Source organism: Phasianus colchicus, chromosome 2, assembly GCF_987193195.1.
Source record: "Phasianus colchicus chromosome 2, bPhaCol1.hap1.1, whole genome shotgun sequence".
NCBI classification, from domain to species: domain Eukaryota; kingdom Metazoa; phylum Chordata; class Aves; order Galliformes; family Phasianidae; genus Phasianus; species Phasianus colchicus.
In genome coordinates, this window is record NC_143437.1 from 31,804,140 (window position 1) to 31,826,532 (window position 22,393).

General features: G+C 47.8%; 1 protein-coding gene across 1 annotated transcript; it reads right to left on the reverse strand.

The window, feature by feature from the left end:
• Positions 1-9,949: 9,949 nt before the first annotated feature.
• Positions 9,950-15,961, reverse strand: CYP1B1 (cytochrome P450 family 1 subfamily B member 1). Its single transcript, XM_031599897.2, has 3 exons — positions 15,302-15,961; positions 13,902-14,918; positions 9,950-12,868 (listed from the first exon to the last, which is right to left on the reverse strand). Exons 1-3 carry the CDS (start codon positions 15,319-15,321, stop codon positions 12,256-12,258), a joined length of 1,650 nt encoding a protein of 549 aa, XP_031455757.2. The 5' UTR covers positions 15,322-15,961; the 3' UTR covers positions 9,950-12,255.
• Between the last annotated feature and the right edge of the window lie 6,432 nt (positions 15,962-22,393).

Genomic DNA, 22,393 nt, shown 5'->3' on the forward strand with positions numbered 1-22,393 from the left:
GAGCTTGTGCTGCCAAAAAAACCTTTGTCAGAAAAGGTGGGCATCCTGATTGTGAAGTGTTTCAAGCAAGGATAGTTTTTAGGGCGATTTTCTTAGCCAACCTGCATAGGCAAACTCTCCCTTCCCTGAGATGCTCTCATCAGTAACTAAAACCAATGCTTCAGTTGACCATAGGTTGAGGTTTCAGCTTTCACAGAATGGCCAGGGTTGGAAGGGACCTCAAGGACCATGAATCTCCCACCCCCCTGCCACATGCAGGGCCACCAACCTTCCTCATTTAATACTAGACCAGGCTGCCCAGGGCCCCATCCAATCTGGCCTTGAACACCTCCAGGGACGGGGCATCCACAACCTCTCTGGGCAGCCTGTTCCAGCACCTCACCACTCTCTCTGTAAAGAATTTCCCCCTGACATCCAACCTAAATCTCCCCTCCCTCAACTTAAAACCATTTCCCCTTGTCCTGCTGTTATCTACCCCTCTGTAGATTTCCCTCTCCTCTGTAGGCTCCCTTTAGGTACTGAAATGCTGCAATGAGGTCACCCCGCAGCCTTCTTTTCTCCAGGCTGAACAAGCCCAGCCTGTCTTCACAAGGGAGGTGCTCCAGTCTCCTGATCATTTTTGTAGCTGTCCTCTGGACCCTCTCCAACAGCTCCTTGTCTTTTTTGTACTGGGGGCTCCACACTTGGATGCAGTATTCCAGATGGGGCCTCACAAGAGCAGAGTAGAGGGGAACAATCACCTCCCTGTTCCTGCTGGCCACCCCTCTTTTGATGGAGCCCAGGATACCATTTGCCTTCCGAGCCGCAAGGGCACACTGCTGGCTCATATTAAGTTTTTCATCCATCAAGACTCCCAGGTCCTTCTCCACAGGGCTGCTCTCAAGGACTGCTCCTTCCAGTCTGTAGGGATGCCTGGGATTCCTCTGGCCCAAGTGCAAAACTCTGCACTTTGCTGTTGAGCCTCATCAGGTTCACCTGGGCCCACCTTTCTAGCCTCTCGAGGTCCCTCTGAATGGCATCCCTTCCTTCAACTGTGTCGACCCCCCCACTCAGCTTGGTGTCGTCAGCAAACTTGCTGAGGGTGCACTCAATTCCGTCATCAATGTCATTGATAAAGATGTTAAAGAGCACCGGTCCCAAGACAGACCCCTGGGGGACGCTGCTTGTTACCGGCCTCCACCTGGACATAGAGCCATTGATGACCACCCTCTGTCTGCAGCCTTTCAACCAGTTTCTTATCCATCAGATGGTCCACCCATCAAATCCACATCCCTCCAATTTGGAGATAAGGATGTGGTGGGGGACCATGTCAAAGTTTTCCTCCGACCAGACTGAAGAGCAGGGAGATGTCTGGCTGCAGGTGAAAAGTGCCCCTTGCTAGGAGGCAGGTCTGGGGGAGACCAAGAGACCCTATTTTGCATTTATTCATAGAATCATAGAGTGGCCTGGGTTGAAAGGACCACAGTGATCACCTGGTTTCAACCCCCTGCTATGTGCAGGGTCACTAGCCACCAGTCCAGGCTGCCCGGGGCCACATCCAGCCTGGCCTTGAATGCCTCCAGGGGGATGAGGCATCCACAACCTCCTTGGACAACCTGTTCCAGTGCGGCACCACCCTCTGTGTGAAGAACTTCCTCCTAATATCTAACCTAAACCTTCCCTGTCTCAGTTTAAAACCATTCCCCCTTGTCCTATCATTCTCCAGCCTCATAAGACTCATAAGCAGCTGTTCCCCCTCCTGTTTATATGCTCCCTTCAAGTACTGGAAGGCCATTTATTCATTCATATGACAGAGATGCATTTTTCTGTCCCTTATGTCTAAGGTGTGAAACTTCAGGGCTTGCTCAGCAGGTGTAGATATCGTGGCCATCAACACAGATAACAAGTTAACATTCCGAGCTTTTCTACAAACTTGGTGTTTAGATACAAATGCTGAAAGAGCATAAAGCCTGATGTTACTGCAGTCATATCATCCATTCATTTGCATGGCTTCTCTGCCAGAGCAGGACAGCCCTATCAATAGTGAAAGCAATTAATTGTAAGTATTAACTGGGATTTTTGGATGAAATTCTAGGAGCTACGCAGCCTGTGAAATTGTGTTTCATGTTCAGTCACGGCCAATACTGTGACTGGGAAGTGAAAGGAAAGGAATTAGCTAACTGGGATGCAGATTGCAGCCTTCCTAGGGTTCATATGTTTTACATGATACAGAGCTCCCCTTCCAGCAAGGAGACAGAAAGGGATTTACTGAGCTAAGAAATAATTGAAGTCACTCTGAAATGTTTCTAACTGGTGCTCAGTGTGACACAGTGTGTGGTCTCCCTGGGCAGAGCTGCCTTCCCCTGCAAATGGCAGCTTCAGATATTTCAGTGTGAGTGTGTGTGTGGATAAACTGTGCTTTTATGGCATGTGAAGGGCACTTTGGTGTAGGAGGTTTTGTATGTATCTTATAATCTTAATCTGTGATGACTTTAGCAGAGCTGTCCAGATTCTAAGACAGGCTTCCAAAGCAGGATGAGAGTTGTACCTGTTTTTTATTAACTATATTACCAGCTAAACAACAACAAAGCTGCATTCATCTGATGGCAATGTGGACCTTCAATGCATTTCATTAAAAATGATAACAGTTGGTAACAGTTCTGTGGTCACAGAAGTGCAGATCAAGCTCTCTGTGCCCCCTGGAAGCCCTTCTGCTTGTCTGAGAGAATGGAGAAACCTGGTGGCCTTGAAATATGCTAACATCCACCAGGATCTTCAGGCTTTGATGGAGCTTTGACTGACTGTGCACTTTAACCCCGTGCTTCAGTGTGTCTGGATGAAACAAGTGGCTGCACTGTGCCTCACCAGCTACCAGCAGAGCAGCTCCTGACAGCATGTGCAGGAAGATCGTGGGGCTGGGGGTCTGAATTTGGCAACCATAAGGGCAGAATCGTGCTGAGGGTGGTCTAACTTTCAGAGCAGCTCAAGGATGTGGTGATTGTCTTTAATTTGCTGGTTAATGATGTCTGAGCGGCTTTGTGAGTAACAGACTTGGCAGTTGGTTCAGATACAGAAATTCATGTAGAAGTGCAGACTAATTACTGAGCACGGGGTGAAGGCTGCTCCCTTGAAAAAAGCGTAAGTCTGTCTTTTCTAATGCTGCTGCCATTGAGCAGCCAGAACTAAACAGGCAATAAATTTAGCATTTGTGCCAAAACCATTTTGTACCTTCTAATGAATTTAGAGGCAATTTCTGTTGCATTTTACAAAGGCTTATTCTGGAGAACCTCTGTAAGGAAATGTTTCTGTGTAGTGAAAGTGGTAGTGGAAGCTTCTGCAAAATCAGAGGTACAGTTTTGATGTCTGTGTGGGCGATTCAGCAGAAAGCTTCAGGGCTCTGGAGGAGCAAAGCTGCTGTGAAGGATTGTGACCGACCTTTGAACAAGAGGAAAGAGAAATACTCACCAGAAGCCAAAAGACAGAGTGGTGATTTTTCAAGTGCTCTGAATTTCCTCTGTCAAGATTTGGACCGACAGATTAAATTTGTTTCAAAATTTAATTTTCAACATACACCCAGTAAATAGGCATAAAAATGTCATGGCCAGGCTAGGGACTTTGGTGTTAGCAAATGTGTTGCTCTGTCTTTTCCTCTCCTCACCTGTAGGCCATATCTGTGTGTGGGCAGCTCCAGGCTGGAGCCTGGGCTTGGGCACCCTGCAGCAGTCCTGAGGTCAGGTAGAGATTCCCCCTCCCTGTGTGAGCTGGCCGGGGTCTGCAGGGAGAGCCAGCAGTACATGTGGTTCCTATTAGCTCTGAAAACAGGAACATCTGGGGGAGGCATGGATGGCGTGCTGGCTCTGCTCAGCAGCAGGAGAGCCTGTGACAGATTGCTCTGGGCAGGCAGATCCTCTCTGTTACATGCTGAAGCAGGGAGCAAACATGCATAAAATCCAGCTCGGAACAACAGGAGGTGGGCAGGAAAGGCTGTCTTAGGTTTTCTCCTCCTCTTCCTGCCTCAGTGGGTGCTTTTTGAAGGAACGTGAGGGCGAGGGAGCCTTTATCCTCAGGCAGCAGCAGGGCAGTGCTGAGGAGAAGCACTACTGAGGACAACAGGAGATTCCCCACTGAGTTGCTCATATGGGTTTCACTTCAAGAGCAATGGAAAGCAAGCCACTGGTAAACACAGTATTTACAGTGTGTTTGCTAAAGGGGAAAATAAAAGGAAAACAAGTGAAGGAAAAGACTGTGGTTTGAGTAGTTAGTGTGAAGGCAGAGCCAGCAGACCAGCTCCTGTGGCCCACCCTGTTTGGGCATGAGGTTGATCCAGGTGACCCCCAGAGGGCCCTTCCCACCTTATCAGTGCTGTGATTCTGTGGCATTAGTTAGTTAAATGAGGGTGGATGCTACAGTGTGGCCTTGCTAAATCAGAGTGGCTCATTGAGGGGTTGTTCTCCTTATCTCTCTGCACTACCAAGGTGGTCTGGTAGCTTAACGCATCTGCTTCTGAACAAGGCAGATATCTGTCTGTACCATATGGTGAGCGGTGGGGAGGGACATGGGTCATCAATCACCCAAAGGTGGGTGTTCATCGTCAGCAGGCTGTCTGTGCTCCCAGCCAGGGGAGATTAAAGGGCAGATGGGAGGAATTACCGTCTTCGGGGGTAGTGGTGTCTTTTGTCATGAATTACAATTTGTGGTTTCTGGGGAAGGTTTAACTGCATTAGGAAATCATTCAAGTTCATGTTAGCAAGGTGGTTCTGCTGAGCATGTGAGAACTTGGCCGGTGGCATTAAGGCAGCTGGGGTCAGGGGTTCACAGTGGCACTGACACGTGGTTCTCAGTGGGGATCGGCTCCCGCCACGTTAAAAGCAATTCAGACGTGACCTGCGCGGTTGTGGTGCAGACGAGGCCTCCCAGGCAGTGCGGGGCATGGGAGGGCAGTGGGGAGAGGACTGGATCTCTGAACCCGCACAGTTGGTACTGCTCCATGAAATGGGCTGTTGTACCTGAGGGTGGCACAAATGAATGTTTGAACGTGCTTGTTCTCCTCTAGATGACACACCTCTCTCTATTTTCTCTGGCCCGTTATTTTATTGTTGCTCTGCTTCTCCCTCTCTCTCCCTCTCTCCCTCCCTCTCCCTGTGCTTTGCACAAACAAAATCTTTGCTACGAGTCTGAAGAACTATTGCTTCTGTTCACACGTGACCAAACCTTGCTGGATTTCCCCAAAAGACAAGCAGGTGCCTACGCTAAAAATAAAAACAACAGAAAACACAACAGCAGATCAAGCATATTTTTATATTATCATAAATGACTAAAGTTCAATTAAATAACTGATTAAAACTTCAGATGGCAAAGGAGTTCTACATGTTTCAGGGAAATACCTGAAGAAAAGGAAGGGGTAGCAAATCTTCAGAGGAGAACTTATTAATAGTTGTACAAAGACCTTGGTTGCATATAAATGTAAGGATGTGGGATGTCCTGCTGCTTGGGTTTTTAGTGGGGAAAATGATGCTGGATACAAAGGATCAGGACCGAGTTTGGGGCTATGAAGAGCCCCACTCACTTCATTCATTGACTTTTTATAAACCCTATAAGAAAGCACTTGTTCTTCTAAGAGCAGAAGTTTATTTCCAGTACCGGTTTTTACGTATCTTTTTTACTTTCAGGCAATTGAGGGAGCATCTTTGTGTTCCAAAAACTTCCCGAAAGGGTTCAGTTCAGCTGTAGACAGTTTTATGATTTTTTTTAATGAACTTTATCATGAACTGAATGAAAACTATTGTATGCACTTTTTCTGGGAACAGATTAGAGCTACTCCAGCAGGAAAACATTGTATTAATGTAAGAGATAATGTGAAGATATGAAAGGAATCTTTCTGGCTGCTGGGAAGCATGAAGGTATTTGGAAGTGTTGTATAGTGAATACATCATCAGCCAAATGCTTTGAATTCTGACTCTGCTGATGGCTTTGAGGAACCTAGATGCTGCCTTATGCATAAATGCAGAGGATGATACTGTCAGTGTGTTGTGGGTCTGTGTGTGCAGAGCTGGGTGTCTGGTTGCCAGCAGGAATCAGACTTCTTGCTGGAAGGTTTCAGTCTTCGTACCACTCAGAAGGGCTGCCTAGAAAGCTTCCCTGCAATGCATGTCCTGGGGTGGAGCATCTTCGTCCAGCTGGGCAGATGAACCCTGTTGTGTGTTGGAGCAAGCTGCAGTGTGACTCCATGTCCTGGCAGCTACAGGTATGAATGAAGGCAGGAAAAGGAGTTTTTCTGAAGTGAGGCAAGGCTTCATTCGGGAAGCTCAGTTTTCAGTGGAGAAAGTAGTTTTTGTGAAGTCTGAGTTTAATCGCTAATGATGCTTTTATTTATTGTTGAACTGAACTATTCAAATTTCCTGAACTGCAAAGGATTGATATCTTTATAGTTCATGATTTTTTTTCTTTCTAGAATGAAAAAGCTCAATCAAAAATAAGAGTTACAGTAGAATTAAATTTTCAAACTGCAGCTTCGAAGTGCAAAGTGTAAAAGGAGTATGGAGCGTTGTTTCATGCTGTTCTGCAGATGACTGCAAGTCATACCTGCTTTGTCAAGTCACAGTTTTCATATATTTTGTTTTTAATGGGAATGAGGGAGTCTCGCCGCTTCACTTGTGTAGAGAGTAGTCCAGATAAGTGGAAGTCATTCTGTTATTTCTAACACAGAAAATATGGTTACATTTAATCCCATTTATTATGAGAGGTTTAGAATCCTGCTTCTGTGCAATGAGTGCTACGCTCTAATCCGAGCTCAGGTTGGGAAAAGGGAAATGGGGGTAATAATCTTTATTCTTGTAGAATACTCCTTGACAATAGAATGTGATCCATCATTGAAAATGCTGCTTCCCAAATCTATTATTTGAGGTAACAGGCAGTGGGGAGCTACCATTTCAGCATCCCTAGTTTTCCTGGGGTTTCTGTGAAACTAGTGGTTCTTTCTGTCATCAGCTTGGTGTGATGGTAAGGTCTGGTCCAGGTGCTCTCTGATGCTCCCTGTTGCTGATGTGGGTCGACCTCTCTAATGCCATGTGAAACTCCTGTTATCCTCACCCTAAAGTACTGTGCGTAAAGCCTCTGCCTCTCTTTACCTGTCAGGGAAGCTGTGCACAGTTCCTCCCTAGCTGGAGGGTCTTCCAACATGTTCAGCATCTGCCAGCTCTCAGCCACTCCTATGTAGATCTGCAGTTGATTTATGTACTTCTAATAAGTCCCATGTGCATACATTTCCTCCCTCTTCACATTTGCAGTTGAAATGCTTCAGCACCCTGTGTTTTCTAAGTTAATTCCATTGATGAGTGTGTCCAGCATGGAAAGAGTTGGGGAAATTGGGAGACTTTTTTCCTTTAGTTATCTCTAGTTTCGTCCTTTCAGGCAGGAGTAAGACTTGCTTAAGGTATTGAGGGACAGGGCAACACTAAAAAAAACAAGCAACTTTTTGGCTAGTGGAGCTGTCTGAAAAGCTGGCAAAAAGCCCTGAAGGAGGATATCAAAACATCAACTACAGAGTTCTTAAATGCTTTGGTTTGTGCTCAGTGCTAAGATTGTTTTCACCTGACGGTCTCAGTACAAGTGACTGCAACATGAAAAACTCGGTTGCAAAAATGCAAAGCAGTAAACAGCAGTTATTGCTGAAACTTGAGATGCTGCATCTGTGCTGTGTCGCATACCAAAATAGCAGCACCATTCAGAATCCAGCCTTTCTCTTCATCTGCAAAACAGCCAGGTCCACCTTCACCGTCATCCCAACTTGGATTCTTTGTGTGGGTGAATGAGAGATCAAAGTAAAATTTCACCAAGCTAAAGATGCAATGAAGGTGAATGTTAACCATTCCCTTTCCATGGTTAATTCCTCAACTACTCTCAGGTACAGTGTAAAATGCCTGGTCTCTCTCTCCTACAGACAGACCTATGCATCAGCTCCTGCCACTCACAAAAACATACTGGATTAGATGCAAAACTAGTTGGAATTTGTTGCTGTGAATTTGCATTTTGTTTCATTGCACCATGCTGGTATTGATAGCTGGTCCTGCACTGAGCTCCCCTCTCCACTTTCTAGCAATGGTTGTTTCTCAAGTTCTGATGAATTCCGTATTGTTTTATTTTTGCCCTATGCTTCAGCCACTCTGAACTGCCTTCTGCTGAAACCTGCATGTTTAACTACTGATTTCATGAGGAATGTAATAGTGCACACGGACAGTATAAATGTATTTCATCTCAACTCATTGGCCTACTTGCTTCCCCTCCTTGTTATGTAATACAGTGGTCTGACAGCTGCTGGTTTTCCAAGGAACATGTGGTTATCCTAAATTCTCTCTGTGCTTCCTTTAGTCACTTAACCTGAATTGTGAAGGTGTTTCTAAAATTCTGGGAGACGGACCAACTGTGTGCACACATATGGAAAGCAGACGTGAGTTGACATTTGGCTTTCCTGGCCCATGTAACCACTGCAACCCAAGCATGAAGATTTAAATGGGAAAGCAACTGTCTTCAACACAGCTGTTCCAGCTCCATTCATTTTGTATTTCATGAAGAAAGCACAACACGTACTTGCCTAGTATTGCTGTGATGACATCCAGTCACAGGCTGCTGAGTGAGGCAGTGATGGTGCAAACACAAAATCACATGAGATATTGGTGGTTTGCTGTTAGATGTGACCTTGCCCACAAGACAAATGACCTCACAGGGGCGGTGTAGATACATCTCCTGACCTTGTGGTACTGCTCTTGGGTCTTTCCCCAGAGAGGATGCTTGTGCTGTACTTATGCTGTGTGTCCCACTGGTCTATCCAAGCCATGCACACACTGCATGAGGTGCCTTTGTACATGGAATCTACTCCACAGGTTCATAGCTGCTTTTAGGGGGTATTTTAAGTCTTCTTCAATGTGCCATGTAGGTTAGATATTAGGAGCACGTTTTTCACACAGAGGGTGGTGATACTGGAACAGGCTGCCCAGGGAGGTTGTGGATGCCCCGTCCCTGGAGGTGTTCAAGGCCAGATTGGATGGGGCCCTGGGCAGTCTGGTCTAGCATTAGGTGGAATGGTTGGTGGCCCTGCATGTGGCAGGGGGGTTGGAGATTCATGATCCTTGAGGTCCCTTCCAACCCTGCCAATTCTGTGATTCTGTGATTCTGTGGCTCTGGGCAGTCTGTTCTGGTGGTTGGCAACCCTGCACATAGCAGGGGGAAACTAGATTATCACTGTGATCTTTTTCAACCCAGGCCATTCTATGAGTCTACGATTCTATGATTCTTCTCCTCCCAGCTTTTGGGAGGGAAGATGTGAACATCTTGTCTGAGGTAAGCAGCCTTGTGCAGAAGGAGGCAAAGGGGAGGACTGCATGGTGAGGAAGCATTTTATGCACACAGTGTAGGGCACTCCTCACCACAGGATGGTCTTGACTTTGTGGCAGGTTGCACTTCATGGGAATGCAAAGGGCTTTTTGAGGTTACTTTCCTGGCTCTCCCGGTTACGCTAAGGCCATAACAGAATAAATTGGCCCAACTACACTGGTGGGGACCCAATGTTGGGAATGTGTAGATGCTAGCACTAGGTACAGACAGGGGAAAGAAAGAAGGGAGAACCAGTTTGTGGGCTTGATATCAGGGGAGACAGAGGTAAAAATGAAATGCCAGAGGGAGGAAGATAACATAGGAAATTGGAAGGTATGAGAAGAAAGCAAAAGATGTTGAGGATTCAGATGTTGAGAAGAGTAGCAGGGAATGTAATTAGCAAGGCACATAAGGAAACTTAATGCAGGCATTAAGGTGTGAATGAGCAGGGAGGCTTGAGAAAGATCTAAGTGCAAGGTGCAGAAAAACCTTAAAACTCAAAGGAGGGTGAAAAGTATGAGCAAATATGAGCAAAAACTGTCTGAAGTTGTAATACTTTCCAAATCAGCGATAAGAAAGTCACAAACAAAGCAAAGCCAGTACAAGAATAATTTTATTTAATATTTTGGTAACACAATGATTCATCTCAGAATGACCATAAAAGTTATCTCACAGAACAAACTGCAGTGCTACTAACTGGGTGCTACTAAATTGGAGTAACTTTGGAGGATAAATGAGGCACTAATTGACCAACAGCTATATAATTTGTGACCCTGACAGATGTGAGCAGTGTGAGTGGAAGCTGCATTAGTAGCCAATGCATAGTTAACAGCTTTTGGAAGAGTACAAAACTGCAAAAGCTTTTTTTCATTAAAATAATAATCAATGATCTTTGAGTTAGACTAACTATTCAGTTGTAGGTTATATCCTCTATATTTTTTTTAATAATGATACTCACAAAGGTACTAAGAAAACTGTCTTGCTACAAATTGATCTAATGTAGATCTCCATATGAAAATGCTGAATATCATATAAAGCTTTTCACAGGTATAGGCTAAGTTCTGGGATATCACAGACTTGTAATTCAGAAAAACACCTGAGGTTACTCCTTTTGCATGGAAAAGAGGTTTTTTTTAGCTTTGAAAAAAGAGGATCAATGCCATTTAAAATCAGAGATGTTCAACAGGTGTAACAGTACTACATGGGGGTATGGAACAGTACTTTTAGATTTGGTTCAGGTTATTAAAATCAGTAGTGAAGTTGCTACTTGAGAAGGCCAGGATGGTGCCACTAAGCGAGCTCTTACCTCTGTCAGCATGAGTACTGTCACTGCTGCCAACAGGATGAAGACTGGCCATCTACAAGATGCACATCTGTACTTGCTAGGGTCTCAGCAGAGCTACTTTATATTTTAGCCCTTATTTTTCTAGAAGGTCTACTAAAACCTTCTTTTGTCCTAGACTTGATCACAGTAAGTCTTCTGAGATGCTCTCATTTCCGATAGATCTTGTATGTAACTGAAGGCCATCTGTATCTCCTAGGAAATATCCAACACTTCTCAAAATCAGGCATTTAGATGTGACAGTTCGTTCTTTAGAGAAATACATGCTGCTTTGTGTGCACAAACATTAGCCAGAAGTTTAAGGCTCTAAAGTATCAAGTTTATGTTTTACTTCAAAATAGTAGTGATTTTTTTTTGACTTGATGTCTTTTGCCTCAAGAAAAAGCTGGAAGGTGTTTTTTTTTTTTTTTTTTTGCTCAATTTAGTTTACTCAGTTATTTGGGACACAACATGTTAGCTTTCTTTCTGAGGCTTCCTTTCAAGCAAATCATGCTAAAAGTATACAGTTAATTTAGGATAATAGCATTAAACTTCAGCTAACAGACTGAGCAGTGGGCCAGGCTGTATGTGCTGTGTGCATTACTTGAGGCTTGCGATATGAGGGTTTCAATACAGAACCTCAAATTCTTATTTCTACATACCTTGGCACACGTGAATCTGTAACAGACTTACCCACGTGCTGAAGAACAGGTCGGTTACTCTTTTCTAGAAAGACACAAAGTTCAACTTTTCCTTTACAACAGCTTTCTAATTCAAATATCTATGTTATTCGTACTAATGAATATATTAGCACATGGATTATATCATGCTTACCACTTGATGATGTATCAAATCTGATCTTTCTTTTCAAGCTTCAATGACAAGTTACTGTATTAGGACATTCTGTTCGTTCTCACATAAAATACGAACGGTATTTTAAAATGATGTGCTCATAAGCAAGTAATTTTTTAGCCATTTATGTAAACACTTTGGAAAGCTAAAGGCAAGATTTTACATTGGCATTTTACCAAAAATCATTTAAACATTTATTATCAAGGCATTAATACACATCCTAGCAGTCACAACACGGGACTTGCCATATGCTTACAGCAGGTTCCAGTAGAATGAATTCAGAGAGAGGCTGCAGCGTTCAAAGCATTGTCTTGTTTTTGTGTTCTGCCTTGTTTTGTTTTTATAAGGAATTTTACTTTGGGATGTGGAGTTACTGAAGGCAAACTTAGAGTTAAGGCAGAGTGCATGGAGACATGGCAAGGATTGCACGAGTTTCCAGAGATGCTCCAATCAGTCAGTAGAAAGTGTGCTTTACAATGGCAACTTTGTGAACATGCAAGAAAATGAAAGGCTTACTTTCAAACTGCATATGTTTTATCATTTAGTACATTAAATCATCCCCCTGGCTCTCCCTCTAGAATTAAAGAGGACTGAATTATGACTTGTGAAGTTTTCCTTCCTGCTCTTGTACCTTCAATGTTGGCTGTTTTCCAAAAAGATCAGCAAAACAAAGCAAACTATAACTTATGTAATTCTAAAAAGAGAGGAGCATCTTTCAAGGTGAGGCTTGGCGCTTAGGTGGTTGCCGACGGCTGATTTTCGTTGGCTGTTTTCTCTGCTTGCAGTCTTTGGACAGCCTTATCAAGCAAATCCATAGTATCTCTAAGTGTGACATTCAAGGTGAATGGCTTGGGTTTGATGGTCAACCCATAAGTGTAGTCCATTTTAGGATCCTCATTTGGATTAGCAGTGAAATGGCACTGATGCACAAGAATGGAAGTAAAGAGAAACAGCTGCACCTTGGATAATTCCTCTCCAATACACCGCCGTTTCCCCATTGAGAAAATCATCACACTACTGGTGAGATCTTTATTGATGAAGCCATTCTCATCCAGGAATCTCGTTGGATCGAAATCCTCTGGGTTGGACCATTTAGCTGGATCGTGATTCACCGACCACTGATTGACAAATATCACGGTGTCCTTGGGAATGAGGTAGCCCATGATGAAGGTGTTGGTCGTGGTGGCGTGAGGGATGGTAACAGGCACGAAGCTGCTGAAACGCATGGATTCGTACAGGAAAGCCACGATGTAGGGCAGGTGAGGCTGATCTTCAGCACAGGGCAGGCGGTCTCTCCCAACAATCCTGTCCACTTCTTCTTGCATTTTAGCCTGCACTTTTGGATACCTGTCATTTAAAGTAAGCATGTGTACATGTGTAACGCTGTCAGAAGGTTCATTTTTTAAAACAACACATGCTGTAAACACTTCTCACAGAACCTCACCCCTCCTCTAAGTTGGGCAGTCTGAGCAAAGCTTAAATGCATTGCAGAAACACACAAATCTTGACAGAAAAATTTGAGGGAGGGATTCGAATTTTCTACACAATAGCATCATTTGGCTTTGCTCAGTTTTTCCCTTAATGTCACACGTAATCAATTTTAAATGTAAAAAGTGAAATAACGTCCCGAATGTTCTGATCCAATTTTGAAAATCCATTCTATAGCAAAGATTACCTTTGTCCTCAATCTGGGGCTTTCTGTCAGAATGGGATCTTGGTGTTTTGTCTCTGCACGTGGCTTCTTTTAGCTAGCAGGGAATTCACCAATAGGTGTACGGCACACAGAGGGAACCGACCATTCCCTGCTCTGCTCGTAACTGTCACGACAGCTTTGGGAACATCCCGCTCAGGGTTTGTTTACGCTTCTACAATTACTATCAAAATGTTTTCTTTATAGTGTATTTTAAGACCACTGTCTTGCAGTGTGCCAGACCGTTCAGACTTTACGTTAAGCAAGCACGATCCAAATATTCGTGCATTTTCTCTTAGCCCTGCCTGGGCGCTTCTGGGGAGTTTTCCCCAGGTCACGCAATCCCGGCGCGGGCACACGTTACGGGCAGCAGCATAATAGCGGGCTTGTAACCCAGTGCACGAACTCTTTATCTCGCCTAAGCAGCCGTTATCCCGTTCCTATGATCTCCTTGATCTTGACCTGCTAAAATCCCTTGCTTTCGGGTTTTACTCCGCTGCCTTTTTGCCAGCCGCTCCTTATGCAACGTTACCAGAGCAGGTTTTCCTTTTTTTTTTTTTTTTCTTTTTAATTATTATTATTATTTTCTGGCGGGCTTCCCGGAGCCCCCGCGTTAACTAACAGCCCCCTTTTCCCCGCTGCGCCCCTTGCCCCCGTGCCCTGCCGCCGCTGCAGGAGCGGAGCGCCCACCTGATAAGGAAGATGAGGAGCCAGAGCAGCGCGGTGGAGAGCGTGTCCTGGCTGGCGCCGAAGATGTCGGTGACGGTGGCGGGCACGTGCTCGAGCTGCAGCCGCGGCTGCTCGCGCTGCAGGCGGATGAAGGCGTCCATCATGTCGCGGGGGGCCGCCCCCGGGCGCAGGCTGCGCTGGTGCTGCAGGAACTTGCCGCGGACGAAGCCGTAGAAGTCGCGGTTGAGGTCGCGGAAGGCGCGGTAGGCGGCGCGCACGGGGCTGGGGAAGCGCTGCAGCCAGGGCAGCGCGTCCACCAGGCTGCCGGCGCCCACGGCGCGCCCGAACTGCTCGTTGCGGCCCACCAGGCGCAGGAACTCGCCGTCGCCGTGGCTGTAGCGGCGGCCGAAGCAGAGCGCGCTCATCACGTTCGCCACCGCCACCACCAGCACGCGCGACGGGTCGAGGAAGGCGCCGCCCGCGCTGCCCCGCACCAGCAGCGCCACCAGCGCCCGCGCCTCGCCCAGCAGGTGCCGCTCCAGCAGGCGGCGCGTGGCCGGGCTGCCGGTGGAGAAGGCGCGCACCGTGGCGTGCGCCGCGCGGCGGTGCAGCTTCCAGAGCTCCGAGTAGCCGCCGAAGGCCAGGCTGCGCCCGCCCGACACCAGGCGGAACGAGGGGAAGGCCGGCCGGCCGGCGAAGGCGGCCCCCTGGCGGACGAGCGCCTGGCGGATGGCGCTCTCGCCGTTCAGCACCACCACGGGCCAGCGCCCCAGGCGCAGCTGGAACACGGCGCCGTACGTGCTGGCCAGGCGAGCGAAGGAGAGGTGCGGGGCGCTGCCCAGCTGCGCCGCGTTCCCGATCAGCGGCCACGGGAAGGGGCCCGGCGGCGCCCGGCGCTCGCCCAGCCGCCGCCGACGCCGCCGCTGCAGGAGGAGCTTGCCCAGGTGCACGGCGGCGAGCAGGCACAGGAGGAGCAGCAGGGAGCTCTGCAGGGGCGGGGTGCCGCGCAGGGCTTCCCCGAGCCTCTCGAGGGCCATGCTGCGAGGAAAAGGAAAAAGGGGACGGTCGGCGGGCGACGTCCCCCGGGCGGGCGAGGGCGCAGCGCCCGACCCGCTCCCGTGTGCGAACCGGGAGCCGATCGATAGGCGTGGGACGGTAGCCGCGCTTAGCGGCTGAGCCGCCGCTCTGCCCCCCGGCAGGGCAGGTTCGCGGCGGCGGATGCGGCTGAAGAAGGCGCGAGAGGAGGCGGGAGGGATGCTCCCGCCCGCCCCGCTGCCCGCAGCCGGCTTCGTCCCGGGCGGAGCAGCGGGATGCCGCGCTCCCGGGGGCGGCTGTCGGCACCGTTGCCGCTGCTCGCTGCCGCCCGGTTGAGGCAGGGAGGGGAGGGAGGAGGGAAACGAGCGGCGGTTCCGTGAACTGACCTGTTGCACGCGGCTTCCATCGGAGGTCTTCGGGACGATGGAGCGGAGCCGGGCAGCGGTGGCTGTGACGGGCGGGGAGCGCGGCGGCGTTGGCGTTCAGATCCCGGGCTCTGGGAAACTCATCAGAAGCGCCCGCTCCCGTCACCCGGAGCTCGGCCCGTCGTGCGCAGGCGGACGCCGGTGGCACTCGCTCCCAGCCTGGAGCCGCTGTCACCTTCCCGGGGCTTCAGCCCCTCGGAGCCTCGCCCTGCCCGCGACCACCTGCCCGGCGCTGCCGCCTGCGGGCCGGTGGCAGGGCGGGTGCGAGCGGTTCAGGGGGTGACGGGGGCACCGAGGCTGAGCCGGAGCGGCAGCGGCCGCGCCTGGGCTCCTGGCATCGCCGCTCGCGCCTTTAAACCCGCGGCATCCGCGGTGCGCGGCGCGGTGCGGGCGTGCCGCAGGCGGCCCCGCTGACAAATCGCCGCTGCCCGGCCCTTCCCCTGGCTCGAGGGGTCGCCGCTATTTGCCAGCTGCCCTTGGGGCCTCGCCAAGCTGAGCGGCTGAGCCGCGGATGCTTTTATGGCCCGGACCCAAAGTTTCGGCGTCGGAGCCTCAGGGAGGGAAGCGGGGTGGCGGGCGGGCTCGCCGCCCCCTGTGTCAGGAGGCAACGTCTCGCCTGCATCTTGGGGGCTGAGGGAGCTGGAGAGCTTCCCCTCCTCCGCCTGTCGCCTCCCCGTTGCGTGCGGAGTTTGCATTGCGTGAGCCGGGGCTGGAAAGCCTCCAGCCATCTCCTCCCCGGGCCCCTACCCCTCCTCGCAATACCTGACACCGGCTCGGGGGGAAGGCGGCTGGGAAGCGCCGGGCGGCCCGCACCCGGGCAGTCCCGCTGCCCTCCGGCCTCTCCCCCGCTGCTCGCCCTTCTTTCCCTCCCGCTCCAGGCGCTTTCTTGCTCTGAAAGCCGCCCCGGGAGGATGCCGCGCTCCGAGCCCGCCGGGTTCCCGGCGTCCCAGAGAGGGAACAGGGGCCGCATCCCCACCCGCCCCTGAGTAAAAGAAACCCTTCCCCAGGAGGTCGGAAAGACCGTGATTTGTCGTTTTACCGAGCAAGACTAAAAACTAAAACTCTTTCAGATGTTATACAGTCACATCGTGAGAAAGAAAAAAGGTGTTTGGTAGCATTTAGGGATTAGGCAAAATTAGACGCTGGGAGTCAGCCCAGCCCAGAGCACGATCCCAGGCCTGGCCGGGGTTCTGCTGCTTCTGACTTTGCTAAGTGCAACCCTTTCTGCTGTCACTGTCTCAAGCTCCAGGGAAGTAATACTACAAGCCAAACCAGCATCAGCCACTTTTCTCTGCACGTCTCCAAACTCCTGTCTGTCTGCCCCAGTACATGTTGTGCTTCTTCCTGCCACTGCCAAGGGGCACTGACAGGGGTGTCAGAATGTTTTCCCAGCAGTGCCAGAAGAAGCCAACTTCCTTCCTCCCAGCCCCATCTCTGGGTGAACTGAAGGATGCTACAAGCCAGCCCCACACATGGTTCAGCTTCAAAAAGCAGCAACAGACAGCTCTGTCCCTACAGCACGAGAGTTGGGACGAGCTTGGAGAGAGACCTCAGGCTTTGATCTCCCCCATGGCACCTGGTTTCTCACAGTGTAACTGCTCAGCAGTGGCAAAGTGGCCTGTCCCACCCTGACGGCCACCCCTCCTGCCTTCATCAGTCGTGTGTTGGAGAACGCAGGGCTTCTCCCTGCAGGCTGCTCTGGGTGCTGCAGCAGGCAGTAAGGACTTAGCTTGGAGCAGTTACCAGAGTTCTGGATTATAGTGTTGGGCAGTTGCCACTGCCAGAAGGCAAACTTGCCTTTTCCTGGTAACTGTGAGAGTCAGTTACCTAAAATTCAGGCATTACAGCTTTTTGTAGAAAGTCCCCAAATCTTTTCTTGGAGGCATCACTCAAACTAGCTGTGTTGCTCTCACAGTTAGAGATTGCCATTTACTCTGGAGCAAACAGAAGAGATTCCATTCCAGCTCCCATGTAAATACTCTGTCATGATAGTACCCTGATGGCCCTGTGCTGTACTAACAGGGTGTTTGCAGTCTCAGGCTACTACCCCATTTCAGCCAGAGCATTATGATGGCTATATGAAATAAATGTTCACCCAGTTTTCTAGGCTCTGATTCTATATGCCCTTGATTGGTTCCTTGATTAGTCAAGCACAGCTTGAATAAAACATCACACCAGTATATTAGGGTAGTGCAAAAAAGCAGGCAGGGGATGATTGGGCCCTTGGTCTCAGTTATATTCCATGAATTGCCCTCCTGCCTACCACTTTATTCACTCATAGCTTTTCTTCTTGTGTCTGTAGAAGCGTAGAAATTCAGAATCACCCCAATATAACGCATGTTTCTTTTCTCCTAATTCTGATGACTTAATGCTGATACGGGTCCTAATGAAGATAGCCCCAGATTTCTGAGGTCAAGTTAGTTTAGTTCAGGGATCCAAGACTGAATCGCTGAAAATGTACACTGCCTAAAGTGAATTATTTCTGAGCCCCTACTTCATGTAGGGTACGGAAGAGGAAAAGAGTTGAAGGGGCAGAAGTGGGTGGGTTTGGGATTAAGGGAAAGGAATTCAGGCTTAATCTGTTAAAAATCCTGATTGATTTGACAGGAATGCCAGACAGAGGGGCTGGCAGAGTCTGTGGGGACATCAGTACCTCTGCAGCTCCAATTGGAGGTGCTTTTTGTAGGCAGACATAGGCCCTTGTTCTGGAGATGAAAGTTTAGTAAAGGGAGAATAAGTGCAAAATCTGGAGAGTCTTCATTTGTTTTTTGAGAGGAAATTCTTAGCTCTCTGCCACAGTCCTCCCTTTTTCAAGAGACCCCCTTAATGGGGTTTTTGCACGTGTTAAGAGCTATGTACCTAAATAAGGGTTTGCAGACTCAGTTCTCAGTTTTTCTTCTGTGACAGCCATTGGCTGCTTTTTTGGGTACTGGCAAGGTCAGCTAGGATCCGCTGCACATAAATCCTCTTGAGCAGCAACTGGAGTTTCTCAAGGACTTGTCTCATTCGCTTTCCCTACCTTTTGCTTTTGCAGCTTGCCATGGAGAACCCACCTATACGGGGTTCCTTTGGCTCTTTCCCATACCTGGATGCTCACTCTTCATTTTATTAATTCCTGAGGCGGATTATACAATGGTTGAGCAATGCTTTATCCCGAGATTGCTTCAGTACAGAGCTTGTACAAATTGTTTACAGTTTATAGAGCGATCCAACCCATTTTTCATTAAACAATCCCTTGGAAATATTGTTTCCGATTGTCTGTTCCTGAATGTTGCACAATACTCTATAAGATGAAGAAACAAATAGCGTCACTGTAAAGCACAAAATGCTTGGAAACGTAAATGCAACATCCTATTGGTTCAGGCTGCTTCAAGTTTTCCAGGCATTCGTAGCTACCTCTTGAGCTTGATTCTAATCTCAATAAACTATTGGACATCAGAAAAATTGCCATTAAACCATGTATGCTTCTGCTCTTACAGCAGTCTGCTCCAATGATGTCTGTACAGCATTCAGCACGATGAGGAGTTACTGCTGTGCTTCAGGTAGATTCTGCAGCAGCCGCTTCATCTTGGGCAGCCAGAGCTGACATCTGTGCTTGCTGCTGCGCACCATGGAGATGTACCTGCTTGCTCAGGACTGTTGGCATGGCACTGAATTACTCAGTGATACGTCTGCCCTTAGATGGGGTTACCACCATGTGGAAGACAGTGAGACTGTTCTGATGCACGTTCCTGCTGTTCCTCATTCTGGCAGCTTTCCCATGATACCAGGCACAACATGCTGGCAAAATACAGGTAGCTGTGTCCTCAGCGCTGCTCAGTGTCAGACACACACAGGAGCCAGCTGCAGCTCTGTGATTCAGGGATATTCATGTACTTACTTTGGCCTAAATTAAAGCATTTTTTGCGTGCTTTTTAAAGTATACGTATTTGTGGTTACATATCACATTCTTTACCTCCATTAATTTGCAGCTTTCTTTGGATTTTCACTCTGCCCTGCATTCCCACCGACTTCCCAGCTCCCATTTTCAGCTCTCCTTGGCTATTGTAAAGCCTAAGTCGGACTCCTAGCCCCAAGCCAAGTTCCCACAGCTGCCAAAGGAAGGGAAGGAACCTCCCAGTACTCATCTCAGTGCCGGTCTGGTTTGTTGCTTCCCCATCTGCTTGTGTTTTCCATGTTACTTGCAAAAGAAAGGCATATATTGCGGTGTGCTTCCACACAGGTTGCACACAAATATGATTGCAGAAAATGAGGACATAGTGTTAGACTTAATTCCAGCATCAAGCTCGTTTATGGAACTGTTTCAGTTTTGTGTTTCCAAATTCCTACATTCATTTCCAAGCTTTTCTGCTTTTTCTTGACAGCATTATATGTAACCACACGATTAAGTTTTCCTTGAGAGGTGAACACGGAGGTGATCACTTTGTGGCTACCCTCGGGCAGCCTTTTTAAACAGTCCTTTGCTGTGAAGCAAAAGAGCAAAATCATATTTATATGCTGCTGGGCCCTCATCCATGGCACTTTGTGTGTGCGGTTGTATTTATGCCACGCAAACAATCCTTACTGAAGTGCTCTGAAACACTTCAAAGAAAGATGGATGAATCAGCAACACTTGGGAAAGTTTAGAACCTGCTCAAGATTGGTGTTACTGTATCTATCCTCAGACATGTTGTGCATGCAGATATCTATGCCTGCTCACTGTCCCTCTTCAGCCAGCAGTCTCCCTGTGGCACATAGTAGCTTCATGTTATCGCGCTGGTTCTGAGTTGAGCTGCTGGGAGCCAGATTTATTTTGAGCTATAGAAACTTTATAGTCTGTATGTAATGATAGCTGACTCTGGAGCTTAAAACCAGTGGCCATCAATTAGGGCTAATGTTGTTAGCACGTTAACAAGCAGTAATATCATCTTTTTCATTTGCTTTCTAGACTTTATTGGATGTTGTATTAGAAGTTATGCTATGGAGTTTACAGTGCAATTGTTTCATTAACTTGAAGAGTTTAGTTCTTGCCAGTTAAGCAAATGAGATGTGTTGACGTACGTAGGGCAGTGACAGATGGTAGCTCAAAACATCCCCAGGCTGCAGCTGAAAGCAAAGTCAGCTTCACTCACTGGTGGAAGCAAATTCTGAATGGGTGAAGGTTTTGAAGTTCTACTTGTGAAGTTCTACAGTGTTCTACAAAATGTTCTACTACAGATGTGCAAAATATACATTCATAGAATGGCTTGTGTTGGAGGGAACTTTAAAGATTATCCAGTTCCATCTCCCAGCTGTGGCTGGTCTCCCCCCACTCACTGCCCAGCGCCCCACTGAACCCGGCCTTCAGTGCCTCCAGGGATGGGGCATCCACAGCTTCTCTGGGCAGCTGTGCCAGTGCCTCATTACTTTCAGAGTAAATAATTTCTTCCTAACATCTTACCTTTACCTAACATCCCCTCCTTTAGCTTAAAGCCATTCCCCACTGCCAGAGACTGGAAATTTGTTCAAATCTGAGTGAATTAGCAATGGAAGAATAAAAAGCAGACATGTGGGAGACAACAGATTACCTGGACAAGTGTCATGCCCCTGCTATAGAGCTTGAGGCTACAAAGCATTTCAAAGAAAAGGCCACACCATATTTTTAATATTAGTCTAATTCCCTTGTTCTCATATGTAAGAGTTTCAGCTGCTTTTAGACTGAACATTTCTGAAAATTTCTAGGTGAAATGTGGATTTTCCTGAGACAGGAAATTTTGGAGCAGATGATAGCTGTTGGACAAAGTTATACGTAATGGTGTCTTGGGGTTTCCAGCTAAGGGAACTCTGCAAGTGGACACTGTGCACAGAGATGAAAGATGGTGAAGCACAGATGGAAGAAAGAAACTTATAGTTCATTAATGAGAGTTTTCCTATCATGTGTCCTAGCCATTGATTAAACTAGCCAGTGAATTTCTCCATCACAGAATACTGATTGTTTGGATTCTTCAGTTTGCATTGTGTGTGCACCATCGTTTGATCCCATAAAAGAAAAAAAGCTCTTCAAAATTTATAGGCAATGCATTTTGAGCACTGCAGCCTCTAGAGCAATCTAAGCTGAATTTCAAGTTTCTTCTTCCTTCAGAGATTAAATCTGGTTGTATCATGGGGTTTGCAAGTTTGATCTAGGTAAGAGACCTGCCCAAAGGCCTAACCATTATTTTGTCCTTGTTATGATATCTCCAATCTTACTGATTAAGGGAGTTCTTGACCTAAGAGTACCTCAGGAAGTGATGCCAGAGTCCTAGCATTGTGCAGATACACGTGCTTTCTCTTTCTGAGTCAAACTAGGACCATTACTCATAGAATCATAGAATATCCCAATTTGGAAGGGACCCACAAGGATCGTCTAGCCCAGCTCCTGGCACCACACAGAACCATCAGAAATCAGACTGAGAGCATTGTCCCAGTGCTTCTTGAACTCTGGCAGGCTTGGTGCCATGAGCACTTCTCTGGGAAGCCTGTTCCAGTGCCTGACCATCATCTCAGTGATGAACCTTTTCCCACTATCCAACCTGATCCTCCTCTGACACTACTGAGGCATACTGTCAAGTGAAAAAGGCAGGCCTTGGCTACCCATTCTTATTCAGGGTGTTCATGGGACTGGCAGCATGTTCCTCCCTTGTCTAGGCTTCAGTTTTAACTTCAGGAAATCCTGTTCTACTTACTGGAACATTCAAGTGGTTGTGCCAAACTTTCCTGAGCTATTAGGCGTGATCTCCTCAGGGTCTGGTATAATTTCTTGTCCAAGTGGTTGAAATTTGGTACTGGCAAGTTTTTGGTGTTTTGAATAGATGTATGTCCTTTACATAAGTTTGCCCCTTTCAGGTTTTCTGAGAGAGGAGTCTGTTGGGCACAGACTTATTGTTGAGGTCACAGCAGAACCAAATAGGGACACAATGGCACGTGCGTTGTGAGGACTATCCCTAGCTTTTAATCATAAAGAACTGGGATTTGCCAAAGAAAATTCATGTCATGGACCTTAGAAATTTCATGCCATTTCAAGTTGCTCATAAATGTCATACCTTGAAAAGTGTC